Below are 24917 nucleotides of genomic sequence, written 5' to 3' on the forward strand. Positions count from 1 at the left end.
AAGACTGCCAAAAACTCCTAAAACGGAAAACGGATCAACTTTTTAGCTAAGGGGAAGACGAAAATGTAACGCTGTTCAGAGGGCTCTCTAATCGGCTCTGACTAAGTGGCAGGACTCCATCTATCCACACGGTGGCGCCATAACCCCGAAACACTTTCCCCTTCATATCTATTTTTATCTGAACCCACCAAGTGTCAAGTTCTCCGCCGGTTTGCTCTCCGGTGTTACCTCTCTCTGTCCCCTCCAGACTCGCCATGTTGTCGGTTTAAATCCGTCGCCCCAGTTTTCTCTTTTTAACCGTACATTCACTTTTCATAGCGCCGCTGACAACTGTCAAAGTACCAAGATGTCGAACGTGTCTTACTACATCTCCAACTTGTTGGAGAAAATGACATCAACTGACAAAGATTTTAGGTAAGACAGAGTTAATGAACAGCTTGTGTGTCCCACAGTGAGATGACACTTTTTTAGTCCTGGCTCATTATTGTTTGTCTGTCATTTTACTTTTTAAACATTTAATCTCTCTTTTCTCAAGAGAGACAGATGGAATCTCACTGAAAGTCTACTTTTAACTAATATAATAAGTGTGTCAGCGTGTGTGGTGAGATAAACAGTGGTGGAAGAAGTACTAATACTACTACTAGAAGTAGTAGGCTAATACTACAGTGTAAAAACACTCCATTACAAGTAAAGTCCTGCATTCAAACGATTACTTAATTAAAAGTACAAAGGTTTTAGCATTAAAATATACTTAGCCTACTACAAAAGTAAAAGTAGGCTTACTCAGTCTCTTTGCAGGAAAGAATATACAATATTTTTGTATTATAACTATTGATGCATTAATGTGTGCACTAACTAATTTTAACTACTTTATATTCTGTTGGGTAGTTTGGGATTTTCAACAATCAATAGAGTCTTTAATAATTAATTTATAATACATCAGAATTGATTAGTTGGTTATTTTTAGTATCATGTAATCTAAATCTGAAAAGTAGCTATCAGATAAAAGTGGAATCAAAAGTACAATATTTGCCTCCAAATTGTAGAGGAGTAGAAGTATAAAGTAGTGGAAAATTGGGAGTAAACAAAGGTCCAAGTACCTTAAACTTCTACTTAAGTACAGTACTTAGTTACTTTCTACCACTGGAGATAAGAGTACCTATGCCTACAAACAACAACCTGATAATACAGATTTCACTCAACTGATCACCTTAATTCATTGACGAGTCTTTCTTTGCTGCCTATCTTTCAACTTATCTGCTCTTGGGTGGGAATTTAATGTCACAACAACATCAAATCAGGCATTTTAATGAGTTTATAATGTATTTACAGTCAGCTTATTTATTTATAGCCAGGTCATTTAGATGTGTTTGCATCTTTGTGTTTACTTTCAACTAAATCTGTTCTGTACCTCCATCTTTGTGTGTGTTTGGTGTGTTTATGTGTGCACCTTTTGTGTGTGTGTGTGTGTGTGTGTGTGTGTGTGTGTGTGTGTGTGTGTGTGTGTGTGTATGTTTGCTGTGTTAAACACCAGGTTCATGGCCACTAATGACCTGATGCTGGAGCTCCAGAAGGACAGCATTAAGCTGGACGAGGATAGTGAGAGGAAGGTGGTGACCATGCTGCTCAAACTGCTGGAGGACAAGAACGGGGAGGTGCAGAACCTGGCTGTAAAATGGTAACAACAACGCAGAGGATGGGAATGCTCTTCAGTCTATGGAGACGAAGAAGCCGTGCAGCCTGTGTTTTCTTATGTGGCACTAATATTAATTCATTTATCTTTTCCTTTTTTCCCCCCTTGTTCATTTCTATTCGGAGTGAGTGGGGGTTTGATCATGGACAACGCTGCATTTTCACATGAAATGATTTTGGCATTTGTGCAGAATATTTCAAATCAAATTTCATGTTGAAATTCATCCTTTGGAGATGGTACAAAATGCATAGAAGCAATACAAAAATAAAGAAGCTACTAATTCAGAAACAATCAATCTAAAGGCAGTGACACACCAACCCGATAATCGGCCGGCGAGGTCAATGACTCACGTCTGTTTGGTGTGTTCCGTGCCGTCGTCCATCCGAGGAGCTGACGGCCTTCATTTTGGCCGACCTGACTAGTTGCGTCGGAGGGCGGGCAGTCGGTCTCCGTGACCAATCTGATTTGGTGGAGCGCTAACCCGGAAATGACAAGCGGGATGAGCGTGACTAGAGCCTCTCAAAATCTGACGAAAATCTTTTAAACTGACCTTTGTCGATCTGAAATGAAGACAGATTCAGCAACCGCGTGGTCTATTTCTCGCTTAAAATGTTTTCAGAAACACGTTTCGGTGAACTATTTTAGTAAAATATTAAATCGTATTCCGAACGAGCCGCCATTATGGTCCGGGAGCAGCCAGACCAACGTGACGCGTTCGTCCAATCAGCTGCCGGTTTTCATTTTTTGGGCCACAATACAGATTAGCGCCACCTGCTGTTATGGAGACGTATTACACGCTCAAGTCGGCGTCGCTTCGGTGTGTTCTGAGGCACTTTTTGGACCTCGGGGAGCCGACTGATCAGTCCGATTCTGCCTTTTCTGCCGACGGTCGGCCGTCGGGTTAGTGTGTCAGGGGCTTAAGAAACAATATCTATATCTAAATAATGATACTGTAATACTGTATGTGTGCATCATCTCAGGGTGCTGTGTCCTGACTGTTCTCCCTCCCTAACTGTTTTTGGTTGTGGTTCGAAACTTCTCTCTCTCAACACACACATCAAACCAAACATTACCGTCAACGTGTTAAATAAAATGAATGGAGACAATGATCCGTCCTAAGCTTATTTTTACTGATGCAAGAAAATCATTATTTGCTGCATGTGTGGTCCCAGATGCTGCCCAATCAGTAAATGGATGATTATTATTATTATTCTCCAAAAAAATAAAATAAAAAAAATACAAATTCAGAAACAATCAATTTAAGAAACCGTACCTATATTACCTGTAACAATGCCTAAATAATTATACTTAAAGCTATGGTGAGTAGTTTCTGTCTCCCCCATGAGGATTTTGAAGTAACGACAATAAAACTCGCGTCCACATGATACAAGCCTTCCGTGATCACCCCCCCCCCCCCCCACACAGTTGCTTGTAACCATGGAGGACACGGAGGATTAAAAAAAACATGGACTCTTCAGAAGAGGTCATTATTTTCACTCGAACTTCTGCACACGAATGTCGCCAGCCGACACAATCTTCTAAACACAGCCATACTGAGAAATACAGAGAGGGTTGTGTGGAGCTGATAGTCTCAATTAGCTTTATAGTATCAAAAAGTTACGCACTATAGCTTTAAGTACTTGTGCATCATCTTAGGGTGCTGTGTCCTCCTGATTGTTCTCTCTCTCTAACTGTTTTAAAAAGTAACGGTACAAAATACAACCAGAACTAAGTAAGACATATTTAGTTTACTAAAGTTTTTGGGGTGTATTTATTCTGAAACTCTGTGACATGGGCTGTAATGTTCTGATGAGGATCACCTGATACAGAGAACGATTGACGTATTGTGTGGGTGCGTTTGATTTTTTTTTTTTTTAAGCCTGGCCCCTCTGGTGAGTAAGGTGAAGGAGCCTCAGGTGGAGACGATGGTGGACACGCTGTGTTCCAACATGACGTCAGACAAAGAGCAGCTGAGAGACATTTCCAGCATGGGACTGAAGACTGTGATCACTGAGCTGCCGCTGTCTTCATCAGGTGAGGGCTGAAATACTCTCCTCGCTGTCAGCTTTCCTCTTATTTCACATATGGTGACGACCTGCTCCTGATGCCATCTTTCCATCTTACATTAGAGATGCTGCTGGGCTTTAATTCAGAACCCAATTTGAACCTTTAAATAAATACAAAATATGGATGTTTTAGGTGTGTTATTCTACAGCAACACATGGAGAACACTAAAATGTGCATTAGATGTGTAATTTCTAAATTATAATGAATTGCCTAGTAAAGATGCATATTGTTTGGTTTTGTTATTGAAAAGGGACATCCTGTAAATAATACGCCAACCGCATGTTAAACAAAGAGAACGAGTACTGTATACATGAAGCTGCACTTTTTATTTTCACCAAATACCAAACAATAACATTGTTTTTATATATAATTGTCTTCTACTTATATCATCAACTAATAAAGGTAGGTTTTCGGTCTCCTTTTCCCCTTAAATCTTTTTATGAAGCAATACATTGAGCATTATTAAACGTTAAATTCTTTGTTTTATCAGAATACATAATGTAACGATGAATAACGATTTTTCTGACTGCACTTGAAGGCAACAGAAGCTTAACTTTTCTCATCACCTTAAACAGAAAAATCATCACAGCAAAACAGTCAGAGCTAACCTAAAGTATGGGTGAATTTCTTATTGTGACATTTTTGTTTTTGTTGGTTGCCAGATCTGTGTCTTGTTTTAAGGCCCTGACACACCAACCCGATAATCGGCCGTCGGACAGTCTGGCGAGGTCGGCGACTCGAGTCTGTTCGGTGTGTTCCGTGCCGTCGTCGGTCGGAGAAGCCGTCGGCGATCATTTGGGCCGATTTGACTTGTTGAATCGGCCAGTGGGCAGTCGGACTCAATGACCAATCTGATTGGTGGAGTGCTAGCCCTTGACTAGCGAATCAGTGCACTTATGTTTAAACACTTACCGCAAATGACGAGCGCGATGAGCGCCTCTCAAAATCTGACGAAAATCTTTCAAACTGACCTTTGTCGATCCGAAATGAAGACAGATTCAGCAACTGCACTGCACCTATTTCTCGCTTAAAATGTTTTCAGAAACACGTTTCGGTGAACTATTTTCGTAAAATACGAGATCGTATTCCGAACGAGCCGCCATTATGGTCGGCTTTGAAATTCGGGAGACACAGACCCACGTGACGCTTTCGTCATTTCCGGTTTTAATTTTTTGGGGCGACAATACAGATTAGCGCCGCCTGCTGTTACGGAGACGTATTACGTCTCGGGCACACGCAGAACGTACGCTCAAGTCGGCGTCGCTTCGGTGTGTTCCGAGGCACTTTTTGGACCAACTCGGGGAGGCCGTCAGTCCGACTGACTTTTCTGCCGACGGTCGGCCGTCTGCTTGGTGTGTCAGAGCCTTTAAATGTCCCCTCTGGGTTCTTGTGTTTATGTGGGTTGCCAGGTTTGAGCCTGACAGTCAGTGTGTGTAAGAAGATTACCTCCCAGCTGATTGGTGCCATGGGGAAACAAGAAGACGTCTCAGTTCAGTTGGAGGCCCTGGACATCTTGTCGGACATGTTGGGAAGGTAACAACAAAACAATGTAAAACACAAATCAAACACCATAACCATGGATGTTAGGTTAGTGCTGCTGTCAGGGCCCTATGACCAAAAGGCACTGGCAAAAAGTCTGGAGTTGGTCACTGGGCGCCAGCGGCTGCGCACTGTGCCTATATAGGCCTATAATAGCACGGCTTTAATGCAGATGACAGAACAGAAAAATACTTTGCCGTCTATAACATGAGAAAGGTGTGTAGGAGGAGGGCTGTTAGGTCAAACGTTGCAAAGAAACTCTTTATTTAGCAAAAATAAATGTAATAGCTGGCAATGTTGGTACGGTATCAGACCACTGATCAACAACGTGTCACGAGAGGAGCTCAGATTGAGAGAAGAAGAAGTCAGAGATGATGTTAGCGTTGACTGTTGTTGGGTTTTTATTTATTTTATTTATCTTTTTATATTTCATTCTCCAGGCTGAGTGGTGCCCTGGTCAGTTTCCACAGCTCTCTGCTCTCCAGTCTGCTCCCTCAGGTAAGAAACTGCAACGCCAAATGACCAAAAACACACATGAATGTATTTGATCTCTTCTCATACACAGGACACAGAATAGTAGTCGCAGTAGTAGTAATTATACAATTGCTTTTTTGTTTCAGTGCTAATCTACTAATTACAATTTGTAAATCTGTATTTTTATATACAGATATAATAAACTTTAAAGGTACCCTGCCACATAAAACCGTACTTGTATGTTTTGAAATACGTTAGGTCCATATGTGTTTGTGTTATGTCGTGAATGTGAAAATGAAGTGCTACCTCCTCTGTCAGCTCTAGCCGTTGAAAAGAAATAAACGGAGAAATCAGGCCAGTTACAAAAGCTGGTCAGTCTGACGTGGTGTTGCCTGAGCTCATTACTATTCACGAGCTCGCCCAGTGGCGCTGGGTAAAGGATGCTGATAGCCAGGCTGTCATTGGCTAGCTGTTAGCCAATCAGAGTCAAGCAGCTAAGCTCGCTGAATATTAATGAGAACTGGCGCAAATCTTTCTGCAGGCTTTCTATACCACGCTAGAATGGCTTGAAACAAGGTAACCAGAGTCCATGGTAGAACTTCAGACATCACCACAAAGTAATGAAATACGTGTTGCAGGGCACCTTTAACCAACTAAGTCACTGTTAAATATTGATTAACTGTAACATTTCATGGCAAAAGTTTTGTTATATATTAATTAAGTAATGAATTACAGTCACAAACATTATTAACCTCCGTTGTATTTATAAATTACATATTGTTTGTAATCTGTGTTGCTGTTTTAAGATTATTAGTGGAGGAATATTAACATTGTTTATCAAACGATATTAATAGCTAATATACAGTATATTATGAGTGATAGATTATACAGTATGTCTGTGAATGGATGAATGAATCATGAATGAACATTTTCATGCAAAACGCGTGCACAGTGTACACTGTTTTTTTTATTCTTTTCTTTTTCAGCCGTTGTGGCATATTGTGCTATATTTTCCATGTATTTATTTTGTATCCATCCATCTATCTTTCCTCCTGTCCGTGTGTGCGTGTTTATTCATTCATTACGTCCCTCTTCCCCGTGGCCGCCCCGTCAGTTAACAAGCCCCAGGATGGCGGTCAGGAAGCGTTCCATCTTGGCTCTCGGCCACCTGGTGCCCTGCTGTAGCCCCGCCCTCTTCTCCCAGCTGACTGAACACCTGCTGACGGAGTTGGCCAAGGGCCCGCCCACTTCTATGACGAGGACGTACATCCAGTGCCTAGCAACCATCAGTCGTCAGGGCGGCCATCGAGTCGGTGAGACCTGTAGCTGCGTTCACGTCTGCTGACGACCCATTTTAAAGTCATTACATCGGTTACCTGTTTGTATAGAAAGCACTTGAGGGTCCTGCACCATGCTTGAATTCACTCTCAGTGACTTGGTTGATACACTTTTCGGATGTAATTTGTATGTATTGGATGTAATTATTATTATTTTTTTGGGCATTTGTAGGCCTTTATTTGGATAGGACAGCTTAGACTTGAAAGGGGAGAGAGAGAAGGGGAATGACCTGCAGCAAAGGGCCGCAGGTCGGAGTCGAACCTGCGGCCCCTGCGTCGAGGAGTAAACCTCTGTGTGTGTGTGTGTGCGCGCGAGTGTGTGCGCGTGTGTGTGTGTGTGTGTGTGTGTGTGTGTGTGTGTGTGTGTGTGTTCTGTAGGTGAACATTTAGAGAAGCTGATCCCGATGGTGGTGAAGTTTACCGGTGTGGAGGACGACGAGCTGAGAGAGTATTGTTTCCAGGCCTTTGAAGCCTTCATACGAAGGTACACACACACACACACACACACACACACACACACACACACACACACACACACACACACACACACACACACACACACACACACATTGTCACACACATTGTCCTTTATGTTGTGTCCATTGATTGACAGGTGCCCAAAGGAGATGTCCCCCCATGTTGCCACGGTAACACAGCTTTGTCTCAAGTTCATGACCTTTGACCCGAACTACAACTATGACGACGAGGAGCAGCAGGAAGAAGACAGCATGGATGTAGAGGAGGGGCTGGATGAAGGTTTGTGTGTCTTTGCTTTCTGTTATCTTCTATTAGTTCATCAGTGTGTTTTGTGCTCATGTTCTAACTTTGCAAATGCTACTTTGTTGTACTACGACTTTCAAAAATGAAGTGGGAGTTGTTAAATCAATGCAAGCTATACGTTGAAGTTCAGTTTGCATGCAACTTGTTTTGGTGTCACCTTTGTTCTTTGGAATAATGATTCCAATCCTTTACTTCAGTAAAAAAAACACTTCAAGTAAAAGTGCAATCATAACCTTACTGAAGTAAAAGTACGTAAGTATTATCAGTAAGATGTACTTAAAATATGAAAAGTAAAAGTCAGAGTTTTCCTCTTCTATCTGATGTTTCTGGATTAATATTCCTGCTGCATTAATGTGTGTGTTCCATTTTACTGCTGTAGATGTTTATGGTTGTGCTCATTTTAACTCCTTTATATACAGTTGGCTAGTTTAATCTACAGCCATGCATCATATTCTATAAGATCATCATATGCTTGTAGCGTTGCTGTCCTGTGAGAACCACGTATCTCTACAGTCAACTTCTCATGGTGTCTGAAAAACAGCCCTGTTTTCAGCTTTCGGACGATGCATTTTCCAGCTGATCCAAGAGGCTTTTTAAAGACTTTGTTTAGCTTAAGAAGGAGGAGAGTTTTCTCAACACATAAAGGAACCCTTCATCCTTCAGTTCATCACAAACATTCAACATCAACACATCTGGAGACACGTGGTTTTCACTGGACAGGAAGGGGAGGAAAAACGGTCACCTGAAAAGTACCTGAAGCTATCAGACAAATTTAGTGGAGTAAAAAGTACAACACTTACCTCTGAGATGTACAAGTAGAAAGTAGCGTACAGTGGAAATACTCAGGTAAAGTACCTTAAATTTGTACTTAAGTAAAGTTCTTGAGTAAATGAATGTATTACATTCCACCACTGTTTTTGTCACCCTCCAGGGATGTCAGATTGTTAGTTCAGATTGAGATTTTTTATTTTTTAAGATTGCTTTTTTTGGGGCTTTTCCCTTTCTATTACTATTACTATTATATAGTGACAGTGGATAGACAGGAAAGGGGGGATGACACGCAGCAAAGGGCAGCAGGTCGGATTCGAAAAGGACTCGGCCTACATGGGGCGAACGCTCTTACTGGGTGAGCTAGAGGCCGCCCCCATTGACATTTCTTTTTTAAATGTAGCGTCTGTTAGTCCTAATCAGTTTTTATGACTTCACAGCTATAACAGAGAGAGATGATTAGTAATGTGAACAGAGTCAGAATGAATATTCGCTGAAGTCCGTCTACTTCCAGTAGGAAATAACGACTGTCTCATCCCACGACTCCAGAGTCAGACGATGAGTACAGCGACGACGACGATATGAGCTGGAAGGTGCGGCGCTCCTCGATCAAGTGTCTGGAGGCGTTGATCCACACTCGCCGGGACCTCCTGCTCTCCTTCTACTCCTCCATCTGCCCTGCTCTGCTGGCCCGGTTCAAGGAGCGCGAGGAGAACGTGAGGGCGGACGTCTTCGCTGCCTTTTCAACGCTGCTGAGACAAACGCGAGTGGGATCCAGTCACCACGGCAACATCAAGGCCGGCTCAGACTCAGCGCGGAGCAGGGAGGAAGAGCCGGCCGTCGCCATGCTGGAGACACAGGTGCAGAAGGATTTTACTACCAGTACAGAGTCAGTCACTCCCAGAATGTAAAGGTGTTCCAATAGCTTTTACAGTGGATTTATTTTAGAATCGGCTTTATAGGCCAAGTATGTGAACATATACTTATATATATAAGCTGGACAAAGGTAAAACATAAACATTTAACTACTATTTACAGGTAAAAAATATATTCTTTAAAAAAATATATATATATATATATATATATATATATATATATATATATATATATATATTAAAAAACTAAAAAACAACAATGTGACTAATGTGGCTTTATAAGCTGCAAAAACCTAATTATCCTTAAGAAAAACATTAACAGAAAAGTAAATAATAGGTTAAAACGAAAACTCAAATGCAAGATGATGTGTGTGTGTGTGTGTGTGTGTGTGTGTGTGTGTGTGTGTGTGTGTGTGTGTGTGTGTGTCTGTCCAGGTGCCGGTGATAGTGAAGACGCTCCATAGACAGCTGAAGGAGAAGAGCATTAAGTCTCGACAGGGCTGCTTCTGTTTGCTCACTGAGCTGTCTCACACAGTACCTGGAGCTCTGGAGCAGCACATACCTGCTCTAATACCTGGTATACACACATACACGCACACACGCACACACACACACACACACACACATACGCTCACACTCATTTGTTTTTCCACTGCCTTTTTCTTGCTCTTTATTTCTCGCTCTTCCCTCCTAACATCTGTCTGTCTTTTCATCTGCTTCATTTTCTCCTCCCCCTGCTCTCTTTTTCCTCCACTTCCTCCCATCCTCCCTCCTCCAGGCATCATCTTCTCCCTGACAGACAAGTCCACCTCCTCCAACATGAGGATCGATGCTCTCTCCTTCTTCCATGTCCTCCTCCTCTCCCACCCTCCTCAAGCCTTTCAGCCACACATGCAGGTTCTTTAAACATCTTTATAAGCTTTGCGTCAGGATATACTGTATGTGAAACGTGCATATTGTTCAAACATATGATTTGCTGTTATGAATAATGTAAACCTGCAGACTTACCGTTTAGTTTCATATCTTGATGTTGTGGCTCAGTCAGTTAATTTCAGTAATCTGATTCTTCTCCGTTTTTGCATTTTAGATATAATACGGGAAAAAAAACACACACAAGAAGTTTGTTTATAGATGTGTACACACTTGTCGCACTGGTCAGAATCAGTCAGACGTTATCTGTTTTTGTCTGATATCGTATCCTGATTATCCATATCCTGAGAAATAATGAAAATGTTCCTAATGTTTGCATTAATGAAATTGCACATCAGTGTTCCTTATACAACTTTGGAGTTGTGACATTTTAATATTTGTAATATTTGGCTTCAGGGAAGGCAAAGGCCAACATAACAAATAAAACAATAGGAGGGTAACAAATACATATATATATATATATATATATAAATGAAACTACGACTCGCCACACTAAAACAAACAGAAGAAAACAAGATTAACCAAATCTGGCAAACTATTAACATACATTCTCACTGACTCACCCACACACACTTGTCACACAAGCATTTCATCTGGGTTGTATTCATGACTTAATAAAAATAAAAAGTCTGAACATATAAAGACTTCTTTTCTTCCCCCGTGCTGTGCTTCCTGCAGGTGCTGCTGCCTCCGGTGGTGGCGTGTGTAGAAGACACGTTCTATAAGATCACCTCGGAGGCTCTGCTGGTCGCCCAGCAGCTGGTCAGAGTGATGCGACCGCAGGGACAGAGCGCCACAGCCGGACGATTCGACCCGAAACCGTTTGTCAAAGAGGTGGGAAGGCTCGGTTTGACCCGTCTGTTTGGCTCCTCTGATCTGTCGAGCTTCAGTCATTTTGCTCCGATCTATACTTTCCCAACTGTTCATTACTTTCAACTATGGCTTTCATTCATTCATTCAATCTTTATTGATGCTCGAGAGACAAAGGAAAACAACACAGAAAAGAAGGAGACACCATCATAAGAACATAGAAAGACACTAAAACTTTCCCAAATGGAAAAACAATGTCAGCGTAGAGTTCCAGTATACAGAGATACAGTAACATCCTGTTTTCATTATTAACACGCAGAAATGTAAGCAGCCTAAAGTCGGCCAGACACTGTGTGGATTCTGCCAGATCAGTTGTTGTGTGAAGTGCAGTTTGAAGGGGGTACTGACTAATGTTTACAGAATTCTGGGAAAGTTCAAGGTATTCAAGGTGGAGTGGTATTTAAAAGAGCAGTCTTGTCACTTCTGTGATATAAAAACCGAACATCACTGCAGAACAGACACCACATTGTAGGGCTGGGCGATAGGAAGAAAATCAGATATCACGATATTCTTGACCAGATACCTCGATGTCGTTATTGCGGCGATATTCTAGGGTTGACAATTGGTGCTTTAACAAAATATCTTCACACTTAGATTTTAGATAAATAATCATCAGTAATGTGTACATAATGTCTAAGTGGGGAAAAGGCAAATAATAGAACAGTTACAACAGTCTGGTATCACTTTACTGTAATGCAGCCTTTAAAACCAGTAAAAGACAACACATATGTCATATCAGGATATTACGATATCCAAAATCTAAGACGATATCTAGTCTCATATCACGATATCAATATAATATCGATATATTGCCCAGCCCTACGACATTGTCTGCATCTTCTAGTTATCTAAAGTTATTTTTTTAAACGTATAACTTTCCGTTCATAATAGAACTGCACAAGTCATGCTGCCTTTTTCTATTTATGTCAACATTGTGGACGCAGCTACCTTTGCATAAACTTTATTGAAATTGTCACTGGACACAACCGACTGGGGATTCCATGATACAGCGTTAGCATAAAAGGTGCAGGTTCTGGCGTGCAGAAAGGGGCAGAATCGTATGTGCAGTTTGAACAAAACGTACACAAGATCAGTAAAGGGTCAACAAGCCATCTCTTGGTACTGTGGAGTCACAACACGTTCTCTCTCCAAGGTGTTTTCTGCAACCCTGAAGAGGCTGAAGGCAACAGACATCGACCAGGAAGTGAAAGAGAGGGCTATTTCCTGTATGGGTCACATGGTGTGTCACCTTGGTGACCACCTGGGGGCGGAGCTACAAGGTGTTTTGGGGATCTTCCTGGAGAGGTTGAAGAATGAGATCACAAGACTGACAGCAGTTAGGACCATCACCCTCATCTCTGCGTCTCCATTAAAGGTTCAATAGGACAAATAATAGGATATTTGACTTGTAGTTATTAATGATATAAAAGTACTTATTAAAAAGACTTTTGGAATGTAAGTACAAATTTGAATATTAATCCAGAAACATCAGATAGAAGAGGAAAACTCTGACAGGGAACATTTTACTGCACAGTCAGTACTTTTACTGCTGATAATACTTACATACTTTTACTTAAAAAAAAACTACCATATGTTATTACTTTTACTAAGTAAAGGTTTCAGAAACCCTCTCCCGACACTTACAAATGAACCAGACTGTCTTTCCTTCCTCCATCTCGTCCAGATCAACTTGTCGTCCATCCTGCCAGAGACTCTGTCTGTGTTGGGATCTTTCTTGCGGAAGAACCAGCGAGCTCTGAAGCTCGGCACGCTGGCGTGTCTGACAGCGCTGGTCACGCATCATGCCGCCAGCATCAAGCCTGCCGCGCTGGAGCCCATTCTGAGCGAGCTTCCTGCTCTGGTGGATGAGGGCGACATGCACGTATCACAGGTAGGTACTGCACTGAGTTCAACACAAACACCCATTCACGCTTGTGTTGTCCTCGAGTCAAATTTGACCCATTTTCAACGTTTTTTTTTATATCAGAAATATGGGTTTCTTTCAACCAAATTGCCCTAAAATAAGTGGATGCATGGATGTACGTTGTATGGAACCCATACAGCACTCTTCACAGGTAAAATGAATGATTACTTTCATGGAAGTTTGGGTGTGAATTTGAAAAAAAGGTTTTAATGGTTTCAAAACAGTGTCGAGACTATACTTGCAGTATAGTATACTGACAGATACCCATCTGTGATCCACTCAACAACCTAATTATTAGTCAAAACTATTTTTTGTTTTGACTCAAAAATTAGGTATGTCATTAAAATTGATTGAACGTGAATATAAAAAGTGTTAAATAAGTGACAAAAAGGTTTAAAAAAAAGAAGTGTCAAAAGCATCCAAAAAAGTGACAAAAACCTCGGAAAATGCACCAAAAATTCAATTTTGACATGGATGGGCAACGAGTTGATGGTCGATGGGATGACAACACAAGGGTTATTCATGCTTCTCCCACCATGTACAGTGTTCCATAGACCTTTTTCACAGCATGTTGACATGTCATAGTAGGAAAAGCACAGGTGTATTCAAGACCATTAATGATGGCTGCATTCCACTTAGGAGAGGCCTGGTATTGTGCATGCTGACTCACTGAAATAGCTCACTGGGACACTTGATGGAATTGAGCCATCGTTAAGGTTATCAATTTCAGCTGTGCTTTTCCTACTATGACATGTCAACATGGCTGCTGTGAAAAAGGTCCATTTAGAGAAGAAATGCTGGTGTTGTCCTCTGTAGCCCGTTGCTCATCTCTGCTCCAGGCTACATTAGCTGCTGCTAACTTAACAGCCACATAGCCAACTGAACTGTTGGCGGTAGTTGTATTGTGGGTAACGTGGGCAGCAGGTTTTGACAAGGGAGTGGCATGAAATAGACCAGTGGTTCCTAAACCTTTCCACGTGAAGGACCCATAAACTGCCACAAATTAGTCCACGGACCCCCTTTTGATAAGATTTTGTCCCAGCGTCCCCTGTCTGATAGGATCTTAGCTTTCACATGTTTTATGACAGAAAGTGTATGAAACCAATGGCCAAAGTAGGTATGGGTTACTTATGGATGGCATTATAGTGAAAATAAATGATTCCTCATTTTGCTGGGGACCCATTGGGACCCCTTCCAGATCCCCTGGGGGTCCCCGGACCCCACTTTGGGAACCAGTGAAATAGACGATATCTGTAATTCTGCTACATCAATTTTGAACCTTTTCTTCTCAACAATGTTATAGGAGTGCCATGTTGAATCGGTGGAGTACTACTTCGAGTAGATTTGGAGCTATCCTGCACCATGTAAAAATAAAACCTCCTTGGTTGAACTAATTCCTGTATTCCTGCCCTGTGTGTGACGACCCCGGCTGCGTCTAGTGCTCATCTGTCTCTCTGACTCGTCAGGAGCTCGTTAGAGTAACCTGGAATACCTGAGGGTGCCCAGGTTATTTAAGCCTGGCAGCGCAGCTGAGCAGGAAGAACATCTTTGTGGCTGACTTGACTGAGGAAACTTACGTCTTCTAAAAAAAATAAATAAAAAAAAAATAAGACAAGTATATACCAGCGGAGCAGCAAACACCAATTTCCAAATGATCCTGGAAAGCCGAGAAAAGAGGAAATGCTTACCCTGGCCTGTCAAACGTCAAGAGTGCTGAGGGTCTCCTCTAGAGTAGCAGGAGTGATTGTGCAGATGATGACTGTCTTAGTGTTCCCACTCAAGGAGTTCTGTAGAAATGCGGGTTAGCCTACTGTCTATGTAAGAGTAGTAGTATTATTGCAACCTTCTTTGAGACGTGCGCCTTCAGCCCCTGTTTGACTTGCTCTCTCAGATCCAGCTAGATCAACTGAATTAAAATTAGACCCAAGTTTGGCTCCTTCAGCATTTTTGCCTGATGATGGGTCTCTCCGTTCTCGGCTTTCCAGGATCATTTGGAAATTGGTGTTTGAACGGCTGTTCCGCTGGTTCGTACTTGTCTTTTTATAGTGACGGTTCTTTTCTCCTTTCCCGAATCCAGGCCAAGTCTTGCGTATAAGTAAGTTTCCTCAGTTAAGTCAGCCACAAAGATGCTTTTACTGCTTGGCTGCACTGCAGCCAGGCTCAAATAACCTGGGCACCCTCAGGTGTTCCAGGCTACTCTGACTTCGCTCCTGCAGAGTCAGAGAGACAGGTGAACAGACAGCAGGGGTTGTCACATGTGAGTCAGTTTCCCTTCACATAGCGTGCTGTATAGAGATAATATGAAACAGGTTGTAGTTGACATGGTGTATCTCTGTTTAGGTATCCATCACCTTGCTGACCTGCATGGCCAAATGGTGCCCCTCCTCTCTGGCTAAGATCAGCTCCTCCGTGCTGCCGGGAGTCTTCAGACTCGTCCACTCTCCACTGCTGCAGGGTGCAGCACTGGCAGCCGTACTGGACTTCCTACAGGCACTGGTGCTGTCCAAAACAAGTAACCTGGGCTACAGGTAAGCTGGTATGTGTGACAACTACGTGCTGGATCTGTTTAGGCCCAAATGTCCCCACAACAATAGAAAAAGTTTCAGTTATCTGGTGGGAAAAGTGTTTAGTGGGGAGAATAATTGTTGATCGTTTTTCTGTTGGCCCACAAGGTTTTGAATATGGATGTGATATTTTTAAGATCCAGTTCTTTTTGCCAATATTCAAAGACAACATTTTTTTTGTTTAAGTTAAAAAAGATGAAGCAGAAAGGCAAAAACTCCAGTTTCCCTCAGGCTTGTTAACACTTGCGTTGCAAATGGTTTCAAATTTGCTCCAGTGGCATTTTTTTGTGGTGGTCAGATTGCCACTACACAGCCTATGAAGTAAACCACACCTCTTTATCATAAAACATTGTATTTCTTTCTTAAATGTACACAACATTGACAACCAACAGTCATACCCCTTAGCTCTTTAGCTAATGTAAGTTAATTACGGTTAAAGAAACGGCAATTACCTAAAAAATATTGCAATTAGACAATGTAATTGTTACAGGCCTACTTATACTCTAATTAAAACAGGATTCACTGTGTTCACACAAGCAACTATTTTATTCGTCTCTCCTTGTTCTCCTCTCGTTTTCTTTTCTCTCGTTTCCTCCATTTGTCTCCTCTCTCAGTCAGTTGCTGAAGTCTCTCACAGATCCGTTCCACCGCTCCCAGTCTTCAGACAGCACCATCATCCACAGACAGTCGTACCAGTCTGTGGCTCGCTGTGTGGCCGCTCTGTCTGCCTCCTGCTCCAAAGAAACTCCCGCCACGGTGGCCGGCCTCATGCAGGAGGTGTGTGTTTGTAATCGGGTAAAATACAACCCCCATGTGTCCGTTTCACTGTATCTCCTCTCTTCTCCTCAGGTCAAGAACCCTGGTTCTCCAGAGTCTGCCCGAGTCCTGGCTCTGTTGTGTCTGGGGGAGCTGGGGAGGAGCGGCAGCCTGGGGCGGAGTAAGGAGGTGCAGGGAGTCATCCTGGATGCCATCTCCTCCACCAATGAGGAGGTAGGACATACTGTACATGGCTCCCAGGCTGCAAATAACTTACTTTTTATTGGTGAATTGTCAGCGTTGACAGATAAGAGCAGGTATGTCTGTAGTAATATCCCACATAGTTTGGGGGCATTTTATAAAACATTTTTGTATACCAGTAGTTGCCTTTTCAAGGCAACAGCACTGTAGAGGGCTCCAGACAGCCAGGGATATAAGAGCAGGCAGCACAGAAACGAACATGGATACATCACCACAGTATTAAAATAACATCCAAAACACACGATAAATACTTTTGAATGAGTAGTTCCGCTCACAGTTGAGTAGGCGGTCCTTAATGTGGCCCAGGACGTGCGTTTTTGTTGTTGCAGGACGGTAGGGGAAGACTCATCTCTGATTGGCTCGCCCTGACAGTCTTACCCTAACCGTAACTGATCCCACTCCTCTTGCCTAAACATAACCAACCCAACCAAAGCAGCCAATGAGTACTAGCCATTCAGGGATGAGTTCCCTAATGAATATTCATGAGTCTTCCCCTACCATCCTGCAAAAGAATTTCACACCCAGGACACATTCCTGCTATTAGAATGTGGACGCGTGGTTTAGACCAGTTTCTCAAATGGGGGTATGTGTACCCCTAGGGGTACTTTGGAGGACTGCAGGGGGTACGTGACTTTTTTTTTTTTGCAAAATGTTTTTTAGTTTTAGTTTTTCAGTTTCAACTTTTTAATTTTTTTTTTTTTTTTAATTCGTGCTGGTTGGGGGGTTACATGGCTTAAAAAACTGTTCAAAGGGGGTACATTATTGAAAAAGCTTGAACCACTGGTTCAGACCACTTCTAAATGTGGTCTGAGTGATCCCAATGAGTCCTGGGTGCGTTTTCACCTGTACTTAAGCTGTCCACTTGTGATCCGACCACCTAGATCGGATCTTATTATCAGGTCAAAACAGGGTGTAGGATGCGGTTTTCAGTTGAACCTTTTTTTTTAAACAAGAACAACTTTCTACTTTTTATATGAATAGTATCTAGTTTGTGGTTTCAGGTGAAGACGGCAGCATCCTGCGCTTTAGGCAGCATGGCGGTCGGCAGCCTGGACGAATACCTGCCCTTCCTGCTGAAAGAGATCTCGGCCCAGCCACGGAGACAATACCTGCTGCTGCACTCCCTCAAAGAGGTCATCAGGTGTGTGTGGTTTGTATTTCACTTTTCTGCTTTCTCTCCAGCATTACCTGCTCATATCTTTCTGAATAAGTTATTTTACAAAGCAATTAAAGACAAATGTTCTTTATAGAGTATAAAAAATCATGCAGATTACCTGAATTAACATAATTTTTTAGAAGACTGATACAGAAACGCATATGACAATTTTGGCCTCCGTATGAAGGCCCTTTAGTGTACAGAAGTAGGATAAGTGAATTATTATTTTTTTTAAACTAGACAGAATAATTTGGGCTAAATTTGAACTTAAAGGTTATGCATTTTTAAGTGGGGATGTGATTCTTTACTGCACCGTCACGTTTTTATTTAAACTGGTAGAAAAGATTTTTTTTTTATTTTTGTTAATAAATCTCTCCCAAGTGCAGCGTTAACAGATTGTCTTTCAAGTTGGGTGACTGGTTTGTCCCTCTGGTCTCAGTGCCTGTCCAGCCTCTAGTCTCTCGGCCCATGTGGAGTCTATCTGGGCCTTGCTGTTTGACAACTGTGAGTGTCAGGAGGAGGGGACCAGGAACCTGGTGGCTGAATGTCTGGGAAAACTGACTTTAGTCAACGCTGCCCAGCTGTTACCCCGACTCAAACAGCTGCTTGGAGCCGGTACGGTGTGTGTGGGTCAATATTGAAATCATGATTATTTAACGCGGTTACTCGTCGACTTTTGGAAAGACGTTGCAATTATTTAACTTAAAAAATAGTGAAAGTGAAAACTCCTTGAACTGAGTGCAATGCTTCCTTTTTATATCTAATACTGTGAAGTTATTGTTTCTGCTCTTGGGACACCTTTCCTTCTGTGGTTGTGTTTTAAAGAAATCTCCTCCTGCCCCCTCGCAGGTTCTCCTCTGGCTCGCAGCACGGTGGTGACAGCTATCAAGTTCACTATTGTTGACCAACCTGCTCCCATAGACTCACTGCTGAAGGAGAGCATAGGTAGGACGCACAGAAACGCACTTATTTAAACTGACTTTTGAGGACAAACCTGAACCAAATCTTCTAGGGTCATCAAAGTATACCTTTTTAATGTCATACAGTATCTCTACACATAGGGTTTTATTTTTTGGGGTGGTGTTGCAATGACAGACCTTTTTTGTAAATGACTCCTATTATAATTTCCCTAACAGACATTTGCACCCCAACTTGTTGCAGAAAAAATTTCCAGAATGCAGAAAATGAAGTGTTAGACGCTTACAATTAAAATTTTTCTCAAAAGATCTCAACCCCGATCTCACCCCCCCGCCCCCCGTAATGTTTGATACAGCCACATTGCTTCAAGCTATCGTTGTTCTGATTGTTTAGCATGAAGGCTACCATCTTGGGATTTCCAAAGAGAGCTGTCTGTGTGATCGTAGCCCTTCCAGAAGCTTTACTGAAGCGACTTTTTGCGTAATTCCAAAACGATAAATCCACTAAACGGCTATTTATACATCTATTCGTAAAAGGTATCATTTTACTGGCCATTTTGACAAGAGGGACTCAACCAATTGGAGGCTGTCTTCCTCCTTTGGTGTTTATGGCAGCCGGCATCGGGGTCCGTTAGACCATTTCTGCACACAGAGAGTTGTTGCTCGCTGTAATTCTTCCTGTGAGTACCTGCTGTGAACACGGCCTGTTCCAGTGGAAGTGATGGGGGGGGGACAAATCCACTTGTTAAAAAGCGTTCTAAGCTAATAGGTCTGTCAGATCAAGTTGTATCTTCCAGCACACTCCAATAAACTGGTAAAATTGACTGGGCTACCTTTGGGTTTTCAACACTGGAATGTTATCTTTGCTCAAAGGAAGTATGGGCAGTGAGTTTTCAGTTGGCAGCATCGAACTGGCACATTGATCTGCATCAACAACATAAAGCTCAAACTGTCTGTTTTCTACTCAGTCACAGATTTGTAACATTGATACTGTAGTTAAATGCCTTAATTTCATATTCCACACATTATTACATGTTCACAAAAACATTGTTTAAATTAGTTTAATCATGGTGCTTAATTTTTTAAATGACCACGTGGATGATGTATTCACTTTTCCAATGTACATATGAGACACATTAAGACACACTTTAAACAATGTGACCCGATCAGCCAACCTTGACCTTAAATCTAAACCTGTCCCAGTTAGAGCAGCTCAGTTCTACTCCAAACTTTTCCAGTTGAAATGGGCTCTCATGAAAAGAGCACACACACACACGTGTTCTATTGGATAACAGTAATCTGATCAAATCATCTCTGTTGGACAGGTGACTTCCTGAAGACCCTGCAGGATGAGGACATCAACGTGCGGCGCGTCGCTTTGGTGATGTTTAACTCTGCCGCTCACAACAAACCATCTCTGATCCGTGGTCTCCTAGCAACAGTGCTGCCTCACCTCTACAAGGAGACCCAGATCCGGAAGGACCTCATCAGAGAAGTGGGTTGGGAAGCCGGGGGAAATTTAAACATCGGTTTGTGTATTAATGCTAATGTATGTTTTAATTCTGCGTGTGTACTGCAGGTGGAGATGGGTCCATTCAAACACACTGTGGATGATGGTTTGGATGTGCGTAAAGCAGCGTTTGAGTGTATGTACACTCTGCTGGACAGCTGCCTGGAGGGGCTGAACATTCTGCAGTTCCTAGATCATGTGGAGGAAGGACTCAAAGATCACTATGATATCAGGGTGGGTAGAAAAGTAGAATCACATCAGCGTTATGTGCAGCTCTGTTTTATATCGATTATATACATTTCTGGGATTGTTCAGGTGCCGCTGGAACTGCCTGATATCCCTCATTTTCAGACGTCGGTCACCTTCCTCTTTTGTGTTGGTATTCTAAATTCTGGATCTCTGCAGGGTAAATCCAGACAGCTAGCTAGACTATCTGTCCAATTGGCGTTTTCTGTTGCACGACTAAAACAGCTTTTGAACGTACACATGTTCCACCAAAACGAGTTCCTTCCCGAGGCTATTTTGCAGAGGCGCTGTTGCTCTGTCCAGCGCTTGGTGCCGCCCCAAGGCGATTGTGATTGGTTTAAAGAAATGCCAATAACCAGAGTTTTTTTTCTCCCATCCCGGAGTACTGTGTGGACTAGCAATGCACGACTGTGTGCAGCTTTCTTCTTCTTAGGCCCCGATCAGACGGAGCACGTTTGAGCAGCTCGGGGCGGCTCTTCATAATTTTCAATAAATGACCTCAGGTTAAAGATTTGATCTCATCTGGAAACCAGAACCACGTCAACACAGATGACGTCCTTTCATCCTCAATCGTCACTTTTACACACAGATCAATCGTTTAAGAGCCAAAACACTCACTCAAACGTTTTTAGCTTTTAGAGTTAACATTTTATAGCATGTTTCAATAGCTGCCTTTGCTAAAACATGGTGTCTTCCAGTTTGACAAACAGCAAGTGTCATCATTCATATTCTTGACTTGACTCTCCCACTTTTTCTTTTTTTTTTTTTTTCTTGTGTTGGCGTGTATGTGCTGTAGATGCTGACTTTCCTGATGTTGGCTCGACTGGCGTCTCTGTGTCCGGCAGCTGTTCTCCAAAGACTGGACAGACTGATAGAGCCTCTTAAAGCTACCTGCACTACCAAGGTACCAGCGCTCTTTAGAAGTCAATAATTCATACTCCTACTAGGATTCATATAAACGCTAATGTATGGCACTGCTGTCTAAACAAGACATTGGAGGATGTCATCTTGGGCTTTGGGAAACACTGATCCACATTTTTCACCATTTTCTGACATTTTTATAGACCAAATCTATTAATCGAGAAAATATTCAACAGATTAATCGGCAACGAAAATAATCGATAGCTGCAGCCCTAGTTTTATGTGCACGCAGTTGTCATTGTAAACTAAGTACAATGCAGGAATGCAAAGCTCTGAACGGCAGCAACAAGGTCAAGTTGTTACAGCGCAATATCACAAATTTTAAATTACAGCGACGAACTACTACAAACTACTGTAGATACTTGCTTAGATGCAGTTGCTGGTCATATAATTAGAATATCATGAAAGTTGATTTTATTTCAGTAATTCCATTCAAAAAGTGAAACTTGTATAATGAATACATTCATTCCACACAGACTGATATATTTCAAGTGTTTATTTTTTACTTTTGATGATTAGAACTGACAACTAATGAAAACCCCAAATTCAGAGTCTCAGAAAATTAGAATATTGTGACAAGGTTGAATATTGAAGACACCTGGTGCCACACTCTAATCAGCTAATTAACTCAAAACACCTGCAAAGGCCTTTAAATGGTCCCTCAGTCTAGTTCTGTAGGCTACACAATCATGGGGAAGACTGCTGCCTTGACAGCTGTCCAAAAAGACGACCATTGACACCTTGCCCAAGGAGGGCAAGACACAAAAGGTCATTGCTAAAGAGGCTGGCTGTTCACAGAGCTCTGTGTCCAAGCACATTAATAGAGAGGCAAAGGGAAGGAAAAGATGTGGTAGAAACAAGTGTACAAGCAATAGGGATAACCGCACCCTGGAGAGGATTGTGAAACAAACCCATTCAAAAATGTGGGGGGGATTCACAAAGAGTGGACTGCACTTGAGTCAGTGCTTCAAGAACCACCACACACAGACATATACAAGACATGGGTTTCAGCTGTCCCATTCCTTGTGTCAAGCCACTCCTGAACAAGACACAGCGTCAGAAGCGTCTCGCCTGGGCTAAAGACAAAAAGGACTAGACCGCTGCTGAGTGGTCCAAAGTTATGTTCTCTAAAAGTACATTTTGCATTTCCTTTGGAAATCAAGGTCCCAGAGTCTGGAGGAAGAGAGGAGAGGCACAGAATCCACATTGCTTGAAGTCCAGTGTAAAGTTTCCAGTCAGTGATGGTTTGGGGTGCCATGTCATCTGCTGGTGTTGGTCCACTGTGTTTTCTGAGGTCCAGGGTCAACGCAGCCGTCTACCAGGAAGTTTTAGAGCACTTCATGCTTCCTGCTGCTGACCAACTTTATGGAAATGCAGATTTCATTTTCCAACAGGACTTGGCACCTGCACACAGTGCCAAAGCTACCAGTACCTGGTTTAAGGACCATGGTATCCCTGTTCTTAATTGGCCAGCAAACTCGCCTGACCTTAACCCTATAGAAAATCTATGGGGTATTGTGAAGAGGATGATGTGATGCGCCAGACCCAACAATGCAGAAGAGCTGAAGGCCACTATCAGAGCAACCTGGGCTCTCATAACACCTGAGTAGTGCCACAGCCTGATCCACTCCACGCCGCATTGCTGCTGTAATTCAGGCAAAAGGAGCCCCAACTAAGTACGGAGTGCTGTACATGCTCATACTTTTCATGTTCATACTTTTCAGTTGGCCAACATTTCTAAAAATCCTTTTTGTATTGGTCTTAAGTAATATTCAAATTTTTTGAGATTCTGAATTTGGGGTTTTCATTAGTTGGCAGTTATCATCACAATTAAAAGAAATGAACATTTGAAATATCACTTTGTGGAATGAATAGAATATACAAATTTCACTTTTTGAATGGAATTGCTGACATAAATCAACTTTTTCATGATATTCTAATTGTATGACCAGCACCTGTACTTGCTTAGATGTGGCCAAAACTGGGTGTATTTCTTGTCATTTACATAATGAACCTAGTATTAAGGATTACACAGTGAATCAGCGTGTGATGCTAGTCCCAGCACACTGCCATGACTCTCCACCTTCCCTCCGCCTGCAGGTGAAGGCCGGTTCTGTGAAGCAGGAGTTTGAGAAGCAGGAGGAGCTGCGGCGCTCGGCCATGCGCGCCGTCGCCGCCCTGCTGGCCGTGCCCGAGGTGGAGAGGAGCCCCAGCATGGCCGACTTCGCCGACCAGATCAGAACCAACGCTGACATGGCGTCCATCTACCAGAGCATCCAGGGAGGGGAGGGGGGTGGCTTAGGGCCAGCAGAGAGCATGGATATCAGTTAGACTCCCCACGTTTTCTTTTTTGTTTTTCTTTTAAAGAAGCACAATGCTGTTCCACTTTCATACACGATCACAGCTGTATTTTGAAAACGGGACTTTTTAGTGTGAATTTCCTCTAGCGAAAATAAATGTAATTGACACGGTTTCTTTTTGTCCATGGTGTTCTCTGGTTCTTCTCTGCATAACGCTGCTCTTCCTTCTTTTGAGCTCTTTCGTGACCCAACGTAACAGCAGTCAGATCACTAGAAGCACCGCACGAGGTGACCTTGTAATTCCATTCAGAGAACGTACATTTGGCCGACTATAATTTCTGTTACGGCATTACAAAACTGGAATTCATTGCCCACTACAGTCAAAGATATATATACATACATACATATTCCACCATTGCAACACACCTTAAAACCTGGCAGTCCAGTAACTATTACTGCACACCTTAATCTGTCAGATGTGGTGTGTGTTCGATGTGACAGTCATTGTTGCTATTGCTCCATCTCTGCTGCCTGCCTCCGTTGTGTCTTATGTGCTTTCAATGGGGCCTCTGAGACTTTTCTCTTGTCTCCTTAGTATTGTATTGACTGCATGGTCTGCTTTAATGTCATTGCCATTATCTGTTTGTGTGCCACTTCTTTGTATGTTTTAACCTTTTTTGCTGAGGCCTGCGGTTATTATAGATGTACATTTTTATTAGTTTGTCAGGGACAATGCAGCGCACATTATTACATCATTATCAGTCAGACCATAACGTGTAGCTGTGTTGCATAAAAGGTTTCTAGCAAATTGGCTAATTTGCAACCCCAGTCCCTGGTCAAGCCTTTCTAAAAAGATAATCCAGGTATTAATGTAACTTATTTTAACCATTGTATTTCAGGATGCTTATTGTCAGCTGGCCAAAGGGCTAAAGCTGCTCCTTTTACTGTATAGTTAAAGGGGACTGTCCACAACCATTATAAACTAAAGGAACACGCCGACTTATCAGGACTTTAGCTTACTCACTGTAT

At 42.4% G+C, this 24917-nt stretch overlaps 1 protein-coding gene across 1 annotated transcript; it reads left to right on the forward strand.

Annotated features, from left to right (window-relative positions):
• The first annotated feature begins 264 nt into the window (after nucleotides 1-264).
• Nucleotides 265-24003, forward strand: cand2 (cullin-associated and neddylation-dissociated 2 (putative)). The gene is made up of 24 exons (XM_078247540.1): nucleotides 265-414; nucleotides 1535-1678; nucleotides 3573-3727; nucleotides 5170-5293; nucleotides 5740-5797; nucleotides 6888-7086; nucleotides 7489-7594; nucleotides 7724-7866; nucleotides 9208-9518; nucleotides 9969-10110; nucleotides 10312-10430; nucleotides 11142-11297; nucleotides 12487-12708; nucleotides 13018-13224; nucleotides 15598-15785; nucleotides 16436-16598; nucleotides 16671-16811; nucleotides 17840-17979; nucleotides 18434-18609; nucleotides 18844-18939; nucleotides 20237-20406; nucleotides 20491-20655; nucleotides 21464-21571; nucleotides 23689-24003. Exons 1-24 carry the CDS (start codon nucleotides 347-349, stop codon nucleotides 23917-23919), a joined length of 3732 nt encoding a protein of 1243 aa, XP_078103666.1. The 5' UTR covers nucleotides 265-346; the 3' UTR covers nucleotides 23920-24003.
• Nucleotides 24004-24917: the final 914 nt, after the last annotated feature.

This window comes from Sander vitreus, chromosome 4 (assembly GCF_031162955.1).
Source record: "Sander vitreus isolate 19-12246 chromosome 4, sanVit1, whole genome shotgun sequence".
NCBI classification, from domain to species: domain Eukaryota; kingdom Metazoa; phylum Chordata; class Actinopteri; order Perciformes; family Percidae; genus Sander; species Sander vitreus.

Excerpts from the sequence above, each read along its gene's own strand:
- cand2 (XM_078247540.1), top strand. The coding sequence starts at position 347 with ATGTCGAACGTGTCTTACTACATCTCCAACTTGTTGGAGAAAATGACA. Across the intron at positions 7,867-9,207 it reads AGAGGAGGGGCTGGATGAAG|AGTCAGACGATGAGTACAGC; the intron begins GTTTGTGTGTCT and ends CCACGACTCCAG. Across the intron at positions 15,786-16,435 it reads ACAAGTAACCTGGGCTACAG|TCAGTTGCTGAAGTCTCTCA; the intron begins GTAAGCTGGTAT and ends CTCCTCTCTCAG.